An 18,272-nucleotide genomic window follows, 5' to 3' on the forward strand; every position below is an offset into this window, starting at 1 on the left:
GAATCTAAACCTTGGAAACCTTATTGGTTTCCTTTATTTTTCCTTGGCACTTCATCACCCCAGCCTCTGCAAGAGAACAGAAATTAACCTGTCACCTTGGAGAGGGGTTGCATTAGGCTTGCATTAGAGGTGAAGCATAGATTCTGGAGCCAGACTGCCTGGATTTGAATCCAGCTCCACCCTCCATGAGTCATTTAACCTCTCTATACCTCAATTTCCTCATGTGTAAAATGGGGTGGTGAATGGAGTTGTTATTAGGAAATGAGATAAAATATTTAAAGTAATTAGAACAGCAAGCGGCATATAGGAGGTCCTCTGTAAGTGTCAGATATGGCCATTTGTACCCAAGTAGTCCTTCTTGCTGCTGCCCTTGGATCCTTTGATGACCCCAGGTGAGCTCTCTGTGGAATGGTTGGGACAGCTCTCTGGGACTTTCCCTGTGGAGAGAGCCTGCCTGTTGTTAAGTGTGTGGGAGATGCACTGGCTTAACATAGGTTCGATTCCCACCTGTGCCTTTGGTGCCTGCTATTAGGAAGGCTAAGTCCATCCGTTTGCCTGGGCTCTCCTTGGCTTTAAAGTGGAGGGAGCAATCTGGCACCATTGCTAAGTTCTAGATTAAAGAGAAAATAAACATCTGCCTTTTAGTCCATGCCCACACATCCAGAGGCAATGTGAAACCAGCCTGGGCGTTCAGAAAGGCGAGTCAACGAGCCCAAAGAAATGTTAAATACTGTTTCAGCTGTAACTTTCCCTTACGTTCGGACTCTGTGTACATCTTAGAAAGAATTATCCATGTGTTTGTGCAGACGTGGACATATATGTTTTTTCAGCCAGAAATTCTGAGGATGTGGAGCAACAGGGGAAATGTTTAGTTCCCCCAAACATGGTACATTTTGCGGGTAGATAAAGATCACTCCAGTCAGGGCGATAGATTGTGGTGATGGGTGTACAACTTCGTAAATTTACTAAAAATGATTTATTGTGTACTTAAAGTGAGTGAAGCTTTTAGTATGTAAATTTCATGTCAATAAAACCATGGGAAAAAACCCCACTAGAGTCAGAAAGGGCAGTAGTGTTCACAGTCACAGTAAGAACTCGTGGTTTCACGTGGTGATGGTAGAACAGCGACAGCAGAGTGGAGTGAAATTCTTAGCTAGTCCAGAAAGCTCCTATTAGCTGGCAGTTTCAACCTCAGCCGACTGACTGTCCATCTCTCCATCCCCCAAGCAAACACCTGTTGAGCACCTGCCACAGACACTGTCCCCTGACTTTGATCAGAGCTGCTGGGGACAAGCTCCTCAAAAGCAGAACTAGTGGGGGGCGGGAGGTGTAAAATGTAAAGCCTCCTCCGTGTGTGTGAAGGTTCTGAAGAGCAGAGGGGATCCCCTGGGGGCGGGAAGCGAGGAAAGGAAGGCAACGGAGGCAGGAAAAAGCTGGTCAGATCCTCAGTCAGCACCCTCCAGCCCCCGCCGCATTGAAGTCATTTGAGACTGTCTCCAGTTGCCCCACCTCCTCCTTCGGTGCCCTTTCTTTCCCTCTGTGACTCTTTCTCCCTCCAAATTCCTGCACCCAACACCCTCCTGCCCTTTTCAAAGCTATTCTCAGAGAAAGATGTAGAAACCATTAATGCTAAGGTAGTGAAGACTTCTCAGCCGGGGTACCAGCAGATACCTTCAGGAGAAGCTTACAGACAGGGGGATGATCCCGTGCCATTTCTATTCATTTAGCAAATGCTTGCCAAATTTCTAGACAGGCCATGTAATCTGGAATTACCCCAAATCTGCAAGTGACTGCTTCCTCTTGTCCCCCACGTCACTCCTGCTAGTGTTTCAATGGTTGCGAGTAAACCACAGCCATGAATGTGCTCCCAGGTTAAGGAGACGAATGCAAAGGCTTGAGCTGTCCTCTTTGGTGTCCCACAGGCACAGACATCAACGGGGCCCTGCAGAGGGCCATCAGGCTGCTCAACAACTACGTGGCCCACAACGACATTGAAGACCGCAGCGTGTCCCTCATCATCTTCCTGACGGATGGGAAACCCACGGTCGGGGAGACCAACACCCTCAAGATTCTGAACAACACCAAGGAGGCCACGCGAGGCCAAATCTGCATCTTCACCATCGGCATTGGGGATGACGTGGACTTCAAGCTGCTGGAGAAGCTGTCGCTGGAGAACTGTGGCCTCACACGGCGCGTCCACGATGAGGACGACGCGGGCTCACAGCTCATCGGGTCCGTTGTCTGCCCTCTTGGGACAAGGAGGGGCTCAGAGGGGGGTTGAGGGGGTGGTTCCGTGAAAGACTCAGAAGTGAGGATGTCTGGCCGCCCCTTAACCTCAAGTCTGCTGGGCACGATCATAACTCATGACACCAGGAGACGTCATGCTGTGTTTTGAAACCAGGCAGATCTGGGTTCAAGTTCTGGTCCTGCTTTGTGACTTCAGGCAAGATTTAAGACGGTCTGTGCCTCAGTTTCCTCATCTATAAAATGAGGATTATGATTGATTGACAGAATTTAATGAGAAAACCTGTGTAAAGTATGGGCGAGATGGTGCTCGCGTGTAAGGAGTTCTTTAGCTCTTGTGGTTATATTGTCTCCTTGACGTTTCAAAGAGCTTTCTAGGTCATTTACTCTAATTCTGCCCTCTGGGGTAGGTAGGAAAAGTAGTGTTATCTTCTTTTTGCATACTAGTTAAAATGATCACGTTTTTATTTTGAAGCAAAATGACCAATTAAAAATGGCCACTGATTATAGTATTTTTTGAGGTGGAGAAGAAACTGGAACTTAGGTCTTCTAACTCAGTTTAGTGTCTCCCCCCAGACCTCATGGTGCCAAATACTCGGTGTGCCTTTGTCGTTGGTCTGAGGAGGTGTCGACCCCCAGTTCAGCATTATGCCCTTTAATCTGCTTTGTGGCACAGATAGTATATACTTAAAAGGAAAAGTGAGGTTTGAGTAGATTTATAGCTATTTAAAAGCCATAATCAAAGAACATTCATTAATGAGAAATCTTAACTGGAGGTCTGTAAGGTGGGCAATAAAGATAAGTCCTTGGTGTGGGGCTAGCCACCATTTTTCCCCAGCATTTTTGTCAAAGATTTAAATAAAAATACAGATTTTCTTTCCACATTTTCAAAATTATTCAAAACTACATTCAGAGAGAGAGAATTGAATGCATTGTATAATAGAATTGAGATTCACTGTGTTCATAAGCAAAAGCAATTGCTTTGATACAGACCAACTGCACTGTCACACTAGTCAAAGCACTATCCATACCTAACATTTATCAAGAACCTACAATATGCCAGGCATTTCTGCGTGTACTACACATGATCCTTGCAGAAATCCTGGGAGTGGGTGTAGCACAGTAAAGACGAGCTGTCGTGCGGATGACTCTCCCCTGTAATAGTCCGGACAGGCTGGATTCCGCTCCAGTAGGTCATTCAGAGACCCAGGTTCCATCCATGTTATTGCTCTACTCCCCTTAGGTGTCGCCTTTCACTGTGAGGTTGTAGTTAGGTCACTACCACTTCTGTATTCCAGCCCCAAAAAGGAGGAAAGAAAAGAAAGGCAGAGAAAGCTGTTCTGTTGTAAGCAAGCATCGTGCAGAAGTTGTGTGTATCACTTCTACTCATACTCCATTGGTGAGAACATGGCCACATTTGGCCACGGTGGAAGCTAAGAGATGTAGTTTGTAGCTGGATGGGCGTGTGCCCAGTTAAAACTCAATTATTATGGGAAAAAAAGGGGAGAATGGGTTTGTGGAGACAGCTAGTAGTCTACCAAAGTAGTTACTCTTAACAGTCCAGTTTTACAGAGGAAGAAACTGAAGTTCAGAGAGGTTAAGTCATATGTCCCAAGACACAGCAACGTTGTGGCTGAGGTGGAAGTCTAACTCCACAGCCCGTGCTCTCTAGATCTTTGGAAAGGGGATTTTAATTGTCTCCTTACTCAGCAAAAACCAACCGTATGACATAATTAGGAGAAAAGCTAAAGCAAGCAAATGCTGCGTTACACGAAAGTGCGGTGTCAAAGTCAAGGTCAGCTTTCCCAAGTATAACGGGCTGGTTCAGGTGCATCTGGACCATGTGTTTGGTTCTAAGAAAAATGTGGTAAGAGGCCCTTTGAGAAACGTGGGTGTGTACAAAGGAAAGTTCCCAAGAGTGGTTAGGGCTTCCTGAAATTGTGTCTTATGAAGAATGGTTATGAGGGGCTGGCCTGGTGGCACAGCAGTTAAATTTGCATGCTCCGCTTTGGTGGCCTGGGGTTTACTGGTTCGGATCCCGGGTGCAGACATGGCACCACTTGTCAAGCCATGCTGTAGTAGGCGTCCCACATATAAAGTAGAGGAAGATAGGCACAGATGTTAGCTCAGGGCCAGTCTTCCTCAGCAAGAAGAGGAGGATTGGCAGCAGATGTTAGCTTAGGGCTAATCTTCCACAAAAAAAACGAATGGTTATGAAATTGGGGGTCGATGAGGCTACATAAAAAGAAGACTTCAAGGAGCACATAGCAGTGTTTGTCCAGCATCTAAATGTCAGTGTTTTCCCAGCATCTAAATGTTGAAGATGGGTTAGACTAGTTCATGCTGTGTTGCTCCAGAAGCAAAACTGAGACCAGTGGGTGGAAATTGGAGGGAGGAAGATCTCAATCTACTACAGGAGCTTCCTCCTTCTCATCAGAGCAGTTGAACAGAAGCGAGGAAGCCATGTGAGGTAGTGAGTTCCCTGTCACCAGGAGTGTTCAAGCTACTACTTCATGGGCTCCTATCAGACATGTTCTGCTGGACAGAATGCTGGACTTGATTGCTTCTACGATCAGATCCACCCCTCTGACAGTCCATAATATCCTTTAGGACCTGCCCGCAGCCAGGGCAGGGCCCTGATTCTCTCTCTGTCTTTCCACTCCAGGTTCTATGATGAAATCAGGACCCCTCTCCTCTCTGACATCCGCATCGATTATCCACCCAGCTTGGTGGAGCATGCCACCAGAACCCTGTTCCCTAACTACTTCAACGGCTCAGAGATCATCATTGCCGGGAAGCTGGTGGACAGGAAGATGGATCAATTGCACGTGGAAGTCACGGCCAGCAATAGTAAGAAATTTGTCATACTGAAGACAGACGTGCCCGTGGGGCCGCACAAGGTTGGGAATGGTGTTACGGGAAGCTCCAGGCCCAAGGGTGATGGCAAGGAGGACCCCAACCATCTGGAGCGTCTTTGGAGCCACCTGACCACAAAGGAGCTGCTGAGTTCCTGGCTGCAGAGTGATGATGAGCGGGAGAAGGAGCAACTGAGGCAGAAGGCTCTGGCTCTGGCCATGAACTATAGCTTCCTCATCCCGTTCACATCCCTGAAGCTGAAGAAATCCGCCCAGCCGATGGAGAAACTGGAGGACACCCATGGCATGTCGGCCGCCATAGGGCCGGAAACCGTGATGCAGAGCCTGAGAGGCGCCCCCCTGCAGCCAGGTAATGAAACCCCAGTGATGGCAGAATGGCAAGAACCAAATATATCCTTTCTGACTGCTTTTCAGGCCAAGGTCACCTTGGCAATAGTTTGTCTTATTTTATAAACAGTCACTCTACATGCAGCTTTTATCTTCAGCGAGTGTGTTCGATTGTTGTGTTTGTGTTGTTTTAAACTGTCGATCTCTGTAGAGAAATTAGAAAAGGTGGCATTTGTCTTAGAAATGGTGCCTGGTGAAGTCAGTAAATCATCGATATCAGTATCAGTAAATCATCAATATTGAAGGCCAACCATGCCCAGGCATTCCCAGAGGCACCGAGATGGGCAAACAAATAAACAAATGTTCATTTTAAGTGGAAGTCATTTTTATGGACTTCCCAGTTAGGTCCTTTTAGGTGTGGGCTTGATTTTATTTTCCTGAGAACATATGGGAGGAGCTAAGTTCTGGATTCTTGAGAGAATTCACCCTTTAATGCTTATCACTCAGAATCTGGACAGAAACTGTCCTTATCAGTCTCAATGCCATTTTGTTGGACGGAGTTAGGAGCGACAAGAACAGGAGAAGTAGTTCAGTCAAGGGAGAGGATTGTGCTCAGTAATATCTGTTTGTGGAAAACAGTGTGTTTTTGATGCGTAACATTTTTATTTAATTCCTGGCTAGGTCACATCTCCAAAGGAGAAGGAACTGACATTAACCCGGGGCCTGCAAATGCTGTTTCGTTTATTCCTCCCACTCTAAACTCTGAGAAGCACCAGGCCATGGCAGAGAGAACATGAGCTTAGGCTCCAGACAGCTGAGCTTCCGCTCGCCGACTCCCTTAACCAGCTGTGTGGTTCGGGGCGGGTTTCTGAACCTCTCTGAGCTTCTATTCCTTCATCTGTAAATTGTAGATAATAATGACTTCCCCAAAGGACTATTGCAAGGAGCAGATGGATGAAGTCTTTGGTACATCATGAGTGTAGGTCAGATACTCTCTCTCAAGACGAGTGCAGAACTAGAAATTTATTGCAAAGTTCCGACCCTGATGTAAAGGTTAAAATTATATGGTGCCTTTTTAGAAAGGGGGGGAAGCTTATCTTGGCAAAACTTGTGCAATTTTAGTTGTGATGAAAAGTAAGTTGCATGACGCTGTTAGCTCATGCTATGAGATCCATGCCACGTCCAGGGAAAATGGCTTTTTGAGTAACACCTTTATTGTATGTCAGTGACTCAAATCTCAGTAGCTTCAGAAGAGATCGAACTCAAATGACAGGAGGCTCAGAGAGCCAAGGACACAGACGAGGGAAGAACCGATCGATTGCTCTAAAGAGTTGTTTGAAATAGGATTTTCCTGAATCGTCAGCGAGGACTCAAGACAATCTTTCTTTTCCTAAAGCTCTGATGATTTTGCAATTTTAATTTTAGTCTTTTTGAGTGTCTGTGACAGCAGCCACTCACTGAGGCTCCTCACAGCAGCCCTCCAAACTGAGAAGTCCCTCCTCCTTCGTGGTCTGCCTACTTCTGCCGGTGTCCTGCTGGCCACAGACCAGTGTGGAGAAGGGGCCACTTAAAAACCATTGATACTTTAATCTTTAGTTTCCGTGAGGGACAAAAATCAGTGAAGAGGAGCATAATCTTCTTAATACATACAATTTGAAATAAGATATGCATTTTCTTTACAGAAATTGATTTACTTTTAGGTTGTTCTTTCATTGAATATTTATTTTTGCCTGCTGCTTTATGAGTTGTACTTACACACGTGGCTGTGGACACTGGATTATAACTGTTTTTTTTTTTTTTTTTTTTTTACTTTTTTTGGTATTTTTTTTAAATTGTGAGAAAAAAAGAATACATAACAAAATTTACCGTCTTAACCATTTGTCAGGTAGCGTTCAGTAGTGTTGAGTATATTTACATTGTTGTCAAACAGATCTCCAGAACATTTTCACCTTGCAAATCTGAAACTCTGTAGCCATTAAACAACTCTACTTTACCCCTCCCCCATAACTGTACTTTGAGTATGATAGAATATTTCCCCCTATTATATACACAGAAGTCACAGACGAGAAGAATATTATCTAATTTATAGGAGAATAAAGTAATTAAGCCTCCACATATTACACCTTTGCTTGTATGTCGTGAGGCCAAGCTCCTTCTTTAAAACAGAGGATATTTTTAAATTGCCGCAAATGTATCTGAAAGCTGTGTTTTACTCATCTCCACGCTCTTCTCCCTGTACCTCTCACCTCCTCCTCCTCAGTGCATGAGAGTGGTTCTTCTCTTCCTTCTCCTTTCTAGGACCTGCTCTCAAGGAACCGTACACCCCAAGAATTAAAATCTCCAAAACATCAGGTAAAGGAAAGAATGTGGTTGTGTGTGATTTGAGAGTTTAGATGTCTAGAAAGTGGACAACCAGGGATTCCAAGAAACCAGTTAAAATACCAGCTCATAGAACAAGACACGATGACTCAGATTTATTTAGTGCAAGCCAGCGGCGGGAGGCTGTTCTAAGAAACAGGATCATCATTAAACCATTGCGTAGAAACACCATGAATAACACAGTGCCGAGGAGCCCGATGGAAGACTAGATGGAGAGCAGAGGCGCATTTTCATCCTTATTGAGCTTAAAAGGCATTTGTTTTAAAGATCTGAAGTCTACATGCCTCCAGTTTCTGGTGTTACAAATATTTGCAACTTGCAGATTTTTTTTAAAAAAATTTTTGTTCTTTTATTAGTTTCTTAATGCTTGGCTTTGAAAGGGAAGAACAGATAAGAATACCATAAAATTTCCTTTGGCCAACTTCCTGGGATTATAATAAAAATCCAGATGGAATAATAACACAAGGGCTGGGTTTTATTCTGAAGATGTACACATCTCCTTTGTAAGTCTTTATTATTGCCTTGCCGCTGATGTGCTGGACGTGCAAATACATGAAGCCAGGGACATCTTGGAGATTAGCGATGGGGATCGGAAACACACAGTCTCCAGTGGATGGCACGTGATTCCTCTGAACACCCACAGGCATTATGGAATGCAAGAAAAAAAAAAAACCTTGTTCTTGGATGCTGCATGGAGTAATGGCTGTCAGATCTCTCCTCTCTTTTTTGAAGCCAGCAACATTTTTCCTTGTAAAGAGATTTGGAGGACCTAAGTAGGAATGATATGGTTCGAGCACAAGAAACTCTCGAACTGTCACATAGTTATAGTCATACTTAAAGAGTGCCAAAAATATGGACCAGGACTTTTATCTCCTCTGGGCTTCATTTTTTCCATCTACAAAAGACCAGTACCTTGTGTATCTTTATATGTTGCTATTCACAGGGTGCTTGAGGCATGAGATCAACCAGATTCTTTTAAGGGCCTTTCTGAGTCATGTTGGGGGCAGAAAGGGTTTTTCAGCAGTGACACCAAGGACATTAATTTGCTTGCAGCTTGAAAAGACTGAAACTCCCCTTGCCCATACCCCCACCATATACACACGAGTATGCATACATGTGCATGTAAGGTAAAGAGGTGGTCAGAAACATGTAGTGTTTGGCATATAAATTAGAGGGAAACTAAATCCCCAATCTCTTGAGAGAAGAGAATTGATGTGGACTCTCGGGAAATATTTTGTCTGTACCGTAAGAAGCAAGGTTGTTCATTTTAGTGGAGGCGAAAATGAGGAGAATGGACAAGGAACGGGGCCAGCCAAATGTTGTGGTCTTGTCTGTGGACGAAAATTTGAGAGCAATAAAATTAGTCTGACCCAGAGGAGGGTTTTCCAGTGACATGGCTCACTGTACTGCCTAACCTCCTGGTGACTCTGTGTGCATCACTTGTCACCAGCCCTAAACTGGGCTTGCTCATGGCTACTGTCATGCAAGGATTGCGTCCATCTGGCGCTGTGAATGTCTCAAGTGCCGTGGTCCTCTGGCCCTAGGAGAGGAAGTCTTCTCATCCACGTCTCGTCACCCGGGTTGTCAGAGGAGGAAGGAAATTACTGGGGGGAGGCCACACAGGAAACGGAAGAAGTGGGCTCAGCAATAGTGGGGGGTGTATGGCGATCCTTCTCTTCCTTTCTGTGAGCTGCTTACCTGTCAAAGCTTAGTTGTCTATGTTTGACTGAAGTGTGGTGAAAGGAGTGTTATCTTTGAATACAGGGGACCTGAGTTCAAATACTCACTTCACCCACACTAACTGCATAACTTTGATGAGCCAGTTCACCTCCCCGTCATCTTCCTCATTTAGACACTGAGGATGGGTGACAGGATTAAATAAGTAATTCACAAGAAACGAGAACAGGGTACTTACACATGGAAAGCACCCAATGAATGTCTTTTCTTTCTTTTTCTCACTGTTTTTTCCTGCTGTGGCAGTGGACGGAGATCCTCATTTTGTTGTGGATTTCCCCTTGAGCCAGCTCACTGTCTGCTTCAACATTGATGGGGAGCCCGGGGACATCCTAAGGCTAGTCTCTGATCACATGGACTCTGGTAAGTTCTGCCCTCCATCGTGGCCTCTGGGCAAGGGCAAGGTCAGTATCATGTCCCCCTCTGTTCCTAAGATGGACAGAAGGGGCATGTATAGATGCTCAGTGAGCATTGTTGATGACTAATTAGAGGAAATGGACTGTGTGCTGGGCTGGACTCAGGAAGAATGCGTTGGAATCTGTGCTCTCTGACTTAACTCATTTTGTGGTCTTGGGCACTCGATTCTGAAGCTTCTGTTGTTTCCTTTGTAAAATGGTGATAGTTATTCCTACTCTGCTGGCCTCACCAGACTATTGTAAAGACCAGATTAAATAATGGATAGGAAGTTGTTTTGTGAATGCACAAGTGGTATATAAATTCGTGATATACTGTTGTTATGTCTTTCCATTCAAAAACTCTAATGGTGGGCAGGATGGAGTCCTAAACTCATCTCTCAGTTCCTCGATGATTTAGACGTGAAGCTCAGATGTTAATTACATGGCTCTATGTGCAGTGAACACCATGTGACGTGGGCTCTGATCGTTTTCGTTCTTTAGAGGGACTGGATAAAAGAGATTAGTGTAGGAAAAGCTTCTTGAGCTACATGCAGGTAACAATGCCTCGGGGATGGCCATGTGGATGGCCACACAGCCCAGCTTTGTGAGGACAAGCTTTGGGGTGGACATTCTGGGACCTCTCAGTTCTGAGAGAATGAATTTCTTGACGGCTAGGTGACAGAGCATCCCACGGCCCGGTAACAGGTGTGATCTAACTATGTAATGTTTGATCCTGGGCTCCTTTCCCACATTCTCTTGCAGGGCTTCCTACCCTTCAAGCTAAATCTTGACTTGTTTCTAATTCAGAGGGCTCAGGACTGAGATGGAGCCTAAATGGACCCATCTCTGGAGGTGCCCACCCCCAAGGAGCCGTTCTCATTGTTTCTGTGTTCAGCGTGGTGTCCATGATCGAAAACTCAGTGAAAGATGCTTGGAGCCTTGAGGCTGAAGTACCTGGGCTCTGCTCATGCTGGGATTTCTCCTTTCCCCTGACCCCTTGCCCCAGGAAAGGCAATGTTCTCCTGGAATGTCCAAGGCATTGCTAGTCAAGACTCAGGGGAAGATTACCCCCAAAGCAGAGAAAACAAGAGTTCATTATATAGCAATCTTTTATTATTGCAAATTGCCTCTTTGCCTGAGAGCAAAACACATTTTCCATGCGTCGCCTGATTCAGTCCCAAACATCTCCTGTGGAACTTCCATCTGTGTGTTATTCAACCAGCCAGACAGCATGGAACCCGAAGGGCCTGGCTCACAGGCCTTACTCCAGTCTAGAGAAGCTGCAGTTGTGTTAATGAGGATGAAGGAGAAAAGAAAGGTGTTCTATTTGATGGCAGTTGACGGCTTACACACATGCCACCTCCTGCGATCCTCATAACAATTCTGTTAGGCTGTATACCCCCATTCTACAGATGAGGAAACTGAGGCCCAATTTTTTAAAGTGACTTGTCCAGGGATGAACCCCTAGAAAGTGGCAGAACTTGAGTTTTTGGACTAAAAATCATTCTGATCTTTGCATTAGACCACACCGCTCAGTGGCATCACAGGATCTCCACATGAGGATCCGTAGGAAGTGGTAGATGCGAAATATGTGTCAAGGCCACACAAGACTTTATGTCACCATGGCCAGATACTGGAATGAAAGCAAACATGTAAACCCCCTTCTATGATATTGTGACCCAAACCTACGTCGTCCTTCCACTACCCCAAGATACTGGTTAAACATGGGGAAAAAATTCACTCCTACCTTCGCGCATGCATTCATTCATTCATTCAGTAGGCACTGAGTGGCGGCTATGTGTGAGTCGATGTTCATGGTGCTAGAGATACAAGGTAGGGCCAGAGGAGGGAGGACATTCTGATTAGACACCTTTAGGGTGAAAGTGGGATCGTTTTTCTAACCATTGTCCTATTCCTCTCCGTCTTCGAGGTGTGACAGTGAACGGAGAGTTAATCGGGGCCCCCGCGCCTGCAAACGGTCACAAGAAACAGCGCACTTACTTTCGCACCATCACCATCCTCGTCAATAAGCCCGAGAGGTCTTACCTGGAGATCACGCCAAGCAGAGTCATCCTGGATGGTGGGGACAGGCTGGTCCTCCCCTGCAACCAGAGCGTGGTGGTGGGGAGTCGGGGGCTGGAGGTGTCGGTGTCCGCCAATGCCAACGTCACCGTCACCATCCAGGGCACCATAGCCTTCGTCATCCTCATTCACCTCTACAAAAAGCCAGCACCCTACCAGCGAGACCACCTGGGCTTCTATATCTCCAACAGCAAAGGCCTTTCCGGCAACTGCCACGGACTGTTAGGTAGGCGGCTGCTCTTCCTGACGCTGGGTGCAGGGGACCGAGTTCAGCTTCCCAAGGCGAAGCTCACGTTGCCAGTGTCTTTAGCTGGATGGAGAAATTCAGTAGGAATGTGGTGTGCGTATACATGTATATGGATCATGAAAATTGTATTTCTTGCCTGCTGACGACTTTCTGGAATAGGAATGGGCTTTATAAACCAGTTCTCGCTGGCCTTCTGGGAAAGCGAGTAAAGAAATTGGGAGTAGTCCGCTCAGGTCTGGCTCCTTACCTCTCAGCAAGAAGATACCAATAAAGGGCCGTCCCCAGCCCAGGAGCAGCGAGAGAAGCGTGTCCCTGTTGTGGGCGCCCCCCACATGGCTGCGAGCAGCAGCGGCCGCTCTGGCTGGCTTTATTCACTGTGCAATCTCACATGGGCCCCTTGCCCACAAGTGAAGAGGGAGCTGCTGCCAGGGCTCAGTTTAGAAAGCAGGATTTCCTGGCACTTGAGCTGGAGCGCCTGGCTGCCGAGCCTGAGCTGCCTCACACAGACGCAGACGCGTGTTCCTTCAGCCTTAAACGTGGCCTCACTTGACCTGGAGAATTCTGATGATGCATCTCAGGAACTAACCGAACCGACTGCTCCCCACACCCTCGGTACCTACCCACGAATGCAGAGTGTGGACGGGGACTATGACTGGGGAGGGCGGGGCAGACCTGACCTTCCTCCCTGTTTATCTGCCCCCATTTTGTCCTCCTCTCAGCAGACCTTGGTTGTCTCTATTTGTTAGTCAGGCAGCTTTCCAGTGTTAGCACCTGGGCAGCTTTCAGAAGTGGAGGCTGCCACAAAGAAAACCTCAGGTGTCTCCTCTCCACATCCTGTAAAACTCGTGTTCTGTCACTGACACTGGGAAAGGTGTATGTGCCTTCTGGCAGAGTCCAGCCTAGGATCACAGTCAATCAAAAACCTTCCTGCCTCGGGGGTCAGCCCCATGCTGTAGCAGTTAAGTTCCCACGTTCCACTTTGGCGGCCCGGGGTTCGCCAGTTCGGATCTCAGGCGCGGACTTATACAGTGCTTATCAAGTCATGCTGTGGCAGGCATCCCACACATAAAGTAGAGGAAGGTGGGCACGGATGTTAGCTCAGGGCCAATCTTCCTCAGCAAAAAAAAAAAAAAGAGGATTGGCGGCAGATGTTAGCTCAGGGCTAATCTTCCTCAAAAAAAAACTTCCTGCCTCTGTTATCAGTAATTCCCCTTTTCTGGGTAACACATGCATATTGGCTGTTTACTGGTGGCCTAAATGGAAGTTTGATTTTTCAACAGTGTCTCCAGCACTTGACTCAGACCTGATGCTTTTTTTGTCCTCTCAGGTCAGTTCCTGAACCAGGATGCCAGAGTCGCAGAGGAGCCTGCCAGGCTCAGCAAGAACCTTACTAGTCCTCCGTTCCCTAAGGCAGGCGAGAGGCCTGAGACCGTCCTAAAGGTGAAAGGGCACCAGGTCCCGGTGGTCTGGAAGCAGAGAAAAATCTACAACGGGGAAGAGCAGATAGACTGCTGGTTTGCCAGGAACAACGCCGACAAACTGATTGATGGGAAGTACAAGGATTACCTGGCTGCCCATCCGTTTGACTCAGAGACTGCGTTTGGCCTGGGAACATCCAGGGCACTCTGACACTAGCAGCCTTAACGTAAGAGCCCATGACAGGGAAATGGTCTGCTGGGACACCATGGTGCAGTTCTTGTCGCTTGCACATGCCTCGTCTCTTGGCCATTGGCAGCAACCCATGACCTACCCCTGGCGGCGTGTAGGTCCAACGTCTGCTTGAGCAAAGGGTAGGGTCAGGAAGCTGAAGTGAAAATGTTATTTCCTTCTCCTTCCTCCTCCTGCCTCCCCCTCCCTATCCACAATAGAGAAAGATGGTGGCATCAAGGGGGAAGGCCTAGTTAAAGCAAGAAGTCTCTAACTTGTACCAACTGGCTTGTCTGTCTCATGGCTACCAGGAGGTAACTCTGATGAGGGAAGGTTGTGCAAAGTTTCTTTCTCTGTGGAAATGACCAAGTTTGGGTACTCTGTTCGTTGCCTTATACTAATGCTTAGGAACCTCTCCTCTTAGTACTGGGGCCTTCTCCAGATGTGTGGCCAACCTCTGCCTCAGGGGAACCTCTCACTGGGCCCAGGCCACGGGTCATGAAATAGCATGTGGATTTGATCACTGTAAACAATTAAGTCTTTTCTTTGGAGAGGATTTTCTTCTGCTGTGGTAACTTGCCCTTGAAAATAAGTTTTCCTTTTAAAAAAAATTGATTGAAAAGAGAAAATCTATATCCCAGATGTCGTTATCTTTCTGATGGGCTTTGTCAACCACTTGACTTTGCTGTTGGATAGTCTCCTATTTATTCCAGGAAGCTAAGTGCTTTTAATAAACAGGACAGCCCCATGTGGATGTTTTGTACTGGCCTGTCTTGGTGCTGGCGAGCCGGCCAAATGACAAGTTTTTCACTTGGCGCTCTTCCGCCTTTGTCGTAATTCCAGGTCTTACTTGCTCGCGGTCCTCCAAGAGGTGGTAAATTAGGTTCTCGCAGGACGGGAATGGGAGGTGAAGCCAGCCCAGAGCGCGTCCATCAGCCTCCCTACAGGAACCAACTTGCACATCCTCAACACGTGGGCTGAACATGCTTACAAAATCTAAGAAGCCTTCCCACCTCTCAAATAGGCAAAGCCGGGAAATCACCTATGAGTGAGGGGCTTTGGTTCCAGAACATGGACAATTCTGATCCTATAGGGAAAGGTTAAAATCAGTGGGGGCTTCAAAAGTCCGTGACTGTCACCCTTCTCCTTGCAGACACCCTCTGTGAAGCTCGTTCATGTTATCAAGGGGAGATGAGGCTGCTGATGGCATTGGTGCCCCTTTCTCATCCTCATCACCAATTCTTGCTTTTTGCTCTCTTTGGCCATCTCAGGATCACTCAGGTTCAATAAACCTCATCCTCATGGCGTGAGGAGTGTGGTCAGGATGTAGATGGATGCCGGGGGCACTTGAGCCAGACGGCGGAGAAAGAAAGCTTTGGGTCAGAGAAATAGAATATTTTGATGTGAGACTGAATTAAAGAAAGGCTTTTGTGCTGGCTTCACAGGAGGTTTCTTCCAGGCGGAGCGACTCCACATAATGCACACTTAGCACTTGGAGAGAAATCAGAGTCAAGAGCAGTGTTTCTCATAGTTACTCTCCGATGGGAAACATCTGAGCAGCAAAATGACATCCACATGTCCCTGTTGGACCAGGCGGCTTCAGGAGATTAAGTTAGTGCGGGGGCAGTTTTCAGTTCTGTCTCAGAGTCTTAGTCTCTGTCCACTTGGTGAACCCACCCAACGACGGCCTGCCAGCTGTGATATTTTTCACTCGCATCTTCCCAAACTCAGCTGCCTGTTTTCCTGCCAGCGAGGTGAAGACACCAGCCCAGGCTGCTGGCAGATGCTTCCATATTTTAGAGCTCAGAGCAGGAGGAAAAGCCTGAGCCCAGGCTAGCCCATGCCTGGTCCCGCTCCATGGGGACCTTCTGATTATGAAATCTCACTCCCAGCTGGGCAGGCATCCTGTGAGCCAAGAGGCCAACCTGTTGTGTTGGCACTTGGAGCAATGATCTGTGATCCAGGTGTGGGCCTCGAAGCTGCAGAGAGCAGGGTATTGCTAGTCATTACCAGTTACTACTGCTTCTGTGGCTACTTATCCAAGAGCAGAGAAAAATGTTCCAGTGGGCGACCCATTATTTACTCTCACGCCCCCAAAAAAATTTTTTTTAGTATCAAAGTTGAACTTTTACTTTACCATTTTTACTTTAGACAAATACCACTTTTTTTCCTCCTCCTCTTCGGTTATCTATCATTTTTTACTGCAAAAGGTATTTACCATTAAAATTTCTATTTTAGCCAGAAACTGTGATATCTCTGAGCCCGAAATTCAAACACCAATCTTAGACTTAGGATCTTTTAATTTGACTGAAAATATTGTGTTTTCTGTTGGCCATATGAGTTTTGAACAGCAAGCTCTTTTAAAGTCAGTGCAGAGGAAAGGAGGAATTCTCTTCTCACTTGGGGAAACTGAGGCAGGAGGCACTTGGCTGATATGTCCCACGTTATATAAGACTTACATCAGGGCCAGGTTGAACCTCCAGAACTTATTTTGTTGGCTTTGACATGATTTCACCATCTGAGCAAGCACTGATTTTCCTTGAGCATTTATACATAGCAAGGGGGGGGACCAAATGAGCAGCTGAATGAGATTGAGAATTAGGTCGCAATTAGAGGAGCTAGAGCGCAGGTTATCATCAGGGCCAGTGTTCATGAGTCATAACAATTGGCCAGCTAGGATCTTCAATGTCTCCATCTCTGCATTCTCATATCCTCCCACATCTGAAAGACAGGCATCTGAATGGTCATCCTTTAGGGTCTCCTAATTTGAAGTTTCACATTCCCAAAGTAAAGTGGGCTGGACATTCTCTACCTACCATTCTAGGTGCTTCATCTTCTGTGACGCAGGCTACTGGGAAGTGAAAAGGGCAGCTCTTTGTTCCTATCAGGTGGAACATTAAATCTTTAATTAACATGTAACCTCACAGGTGGCTGAGGGACAGGATTGATTTCTTTACATTTATCTCTTGGCTAAACGGAATGCTATGGACTGAATGTTTCACCAAAATTCACATATGGAAGTCTAAATCCCAGTGTGACGGTGTTAGGAGGTGGGGCCTTTGGGAGGTAATTAAGTCATGAGGGTGGAGCCCCCATGATGGGATTAGTGCCTTTATAAGAAGAAACGGGAGAGATGACCTCTCTCCTCTCCACCCCGTGGACACAGTAAGAAGACGGCGTCTGAGAACCAGGAAGTGGGCCCTCATTAGACACAAATCTACCGATGACTTGATCTTGGACTTCCAGCCTCCAGAAGTGTGAGAAATAAATGCTTGTTGCTTAAGCCCCCAGTCGATGGTATTCTTGATATAGCAGCCCGAGCTAAGACACTGAATCACTCAAAATATAAATTCTGTTTCCTTTCTTCAAGCTATCCAGAATGTATTACAAACAATGCTCTCACTAAAATTTGAAGGACTCTTGGAACCATAAAAACGTGGTCTGGCTAAAATAAACAGCAAATAAAATAATACAGCTAAGCAAATACTTAGAAATGTGTCTTTAAATATTTATTTTACTCACTTTAAAATAATAAATAGGGTACAAGAGAGTTCACATCCAGGAGACATTTTCCTTAAAAATTGGTAAGAGAATGACGTGTAAAAACAAACAACGTATTGATATGTTTATGTTTTGAAAATGGAATTAGGGCTGTAAAAAATAAAACTTGATGATGCTAACTGCACTGCTTGTTTGTAGGAATTTCTAAATTACATAAAATGGCATGTAGATGAAGTAGTGACATCCAAAGAATGTTAAAACAAAATAAAATCCCGTATAGAACAGCAAATGGACAGCGGCCATTCCTGACCTTTTATAAAACCATCAAATACACAGAGAAGTATCTTAGGCCTCCCAGTTCATCATTTTCTGGGGACCCTGGGATCCCAAAACTTTTACGCACACTGCCCATCTTCTTGCTCGGTGCTTCTTCCACTTCGCTCTGAGTCAAGCAGCATTTCTAGCTTGTGGTTCGGGCATCCCCACCTCCAGGTATGAGTGGTCCTGCCTGATCTTACTTAGATTCCCACTGAGCAGTGTTAAATTCTGACTGGAGCAGCTGCTGATTAGAACCAACCCAGACACAGAACACGAGCGAGACCTCACTGGGACGCTGTATTAAAGAGAAAACAAGCAAATTCTGAACCCAAGGGCGTGAAGTCAACTTCTCTGGGTTTGGCTTCTTTACCTGTAGAATGAAGGCACTTGACTAGATCATTTCTAAGATCCTATCATCTTTATCTTCTGCCTGCAGATGAAGAAACTTCCTGATCTTCCAAGGAATAAATGCAAAAGGATTCGTTTGTGACTCCAGTGTATTTCGAGGTCCAGGCCCAGGGA

General features: G+C 46.2%; 1 protein-coding gene across 1 annotated transcript in view; it reads left to right on the plus strand.

Annotated features, from left to right (window-relative positions):
- Window positions 1-14,683, plus strand: part of ITIH5 (inter-alpha-trypsin inhibitor heavy chain 5) — an 82,292-nt gene extending 67,609 nt beyond the window's left edge. Inside the window, exons 9-14 of the mRNA XM_014841317.3 lie at window positions 1,923-2,232; window positions 4,910-5,469; window positions 7,746-7,799; window positions 9,807-9,923; window positions 11,886-12,263; window positions 13,612-14,683. Coding sequence (XP_014696803.2) covers window positions 1,923-2,232; window positions 4,910-5,469; window positions 7,746-7,799; window positions 9,807-9,923; window positions 11,886-12,263; window positions 13,612-13,913 — 1,721 coding nt within the window. The 3' untranslated portion in view covers window positions 13,914-14,683. The remainder of the gene's footprint in view (window positions 1-1,922; window positions 2,233-4,909; window positions 5,470-7,745; window positions 7,800-9,806; window positions 9,924-11,885; window positions 12,264-13,611) is intronic.
- The last annotated feature ends 3,589 nt before the right edge of the window (window positions 14,684-18,272 follow it).

The sequence above is a fragment of the Equus asinus genome, chromosome 29, assembly GCF_041296235.1.
Source record: "Equus asinus isolate D_3611 breed Donkey chromosome 29, EquAss-T2T_v2, whole genome shotgun sequence".
In the NCBI taxonomy this organism is placed as follows: Eukaryota; Metazoa; Chordata; class Mammalia; order Perissodactyla; family Equidae; genus Equus; species Equus asinus.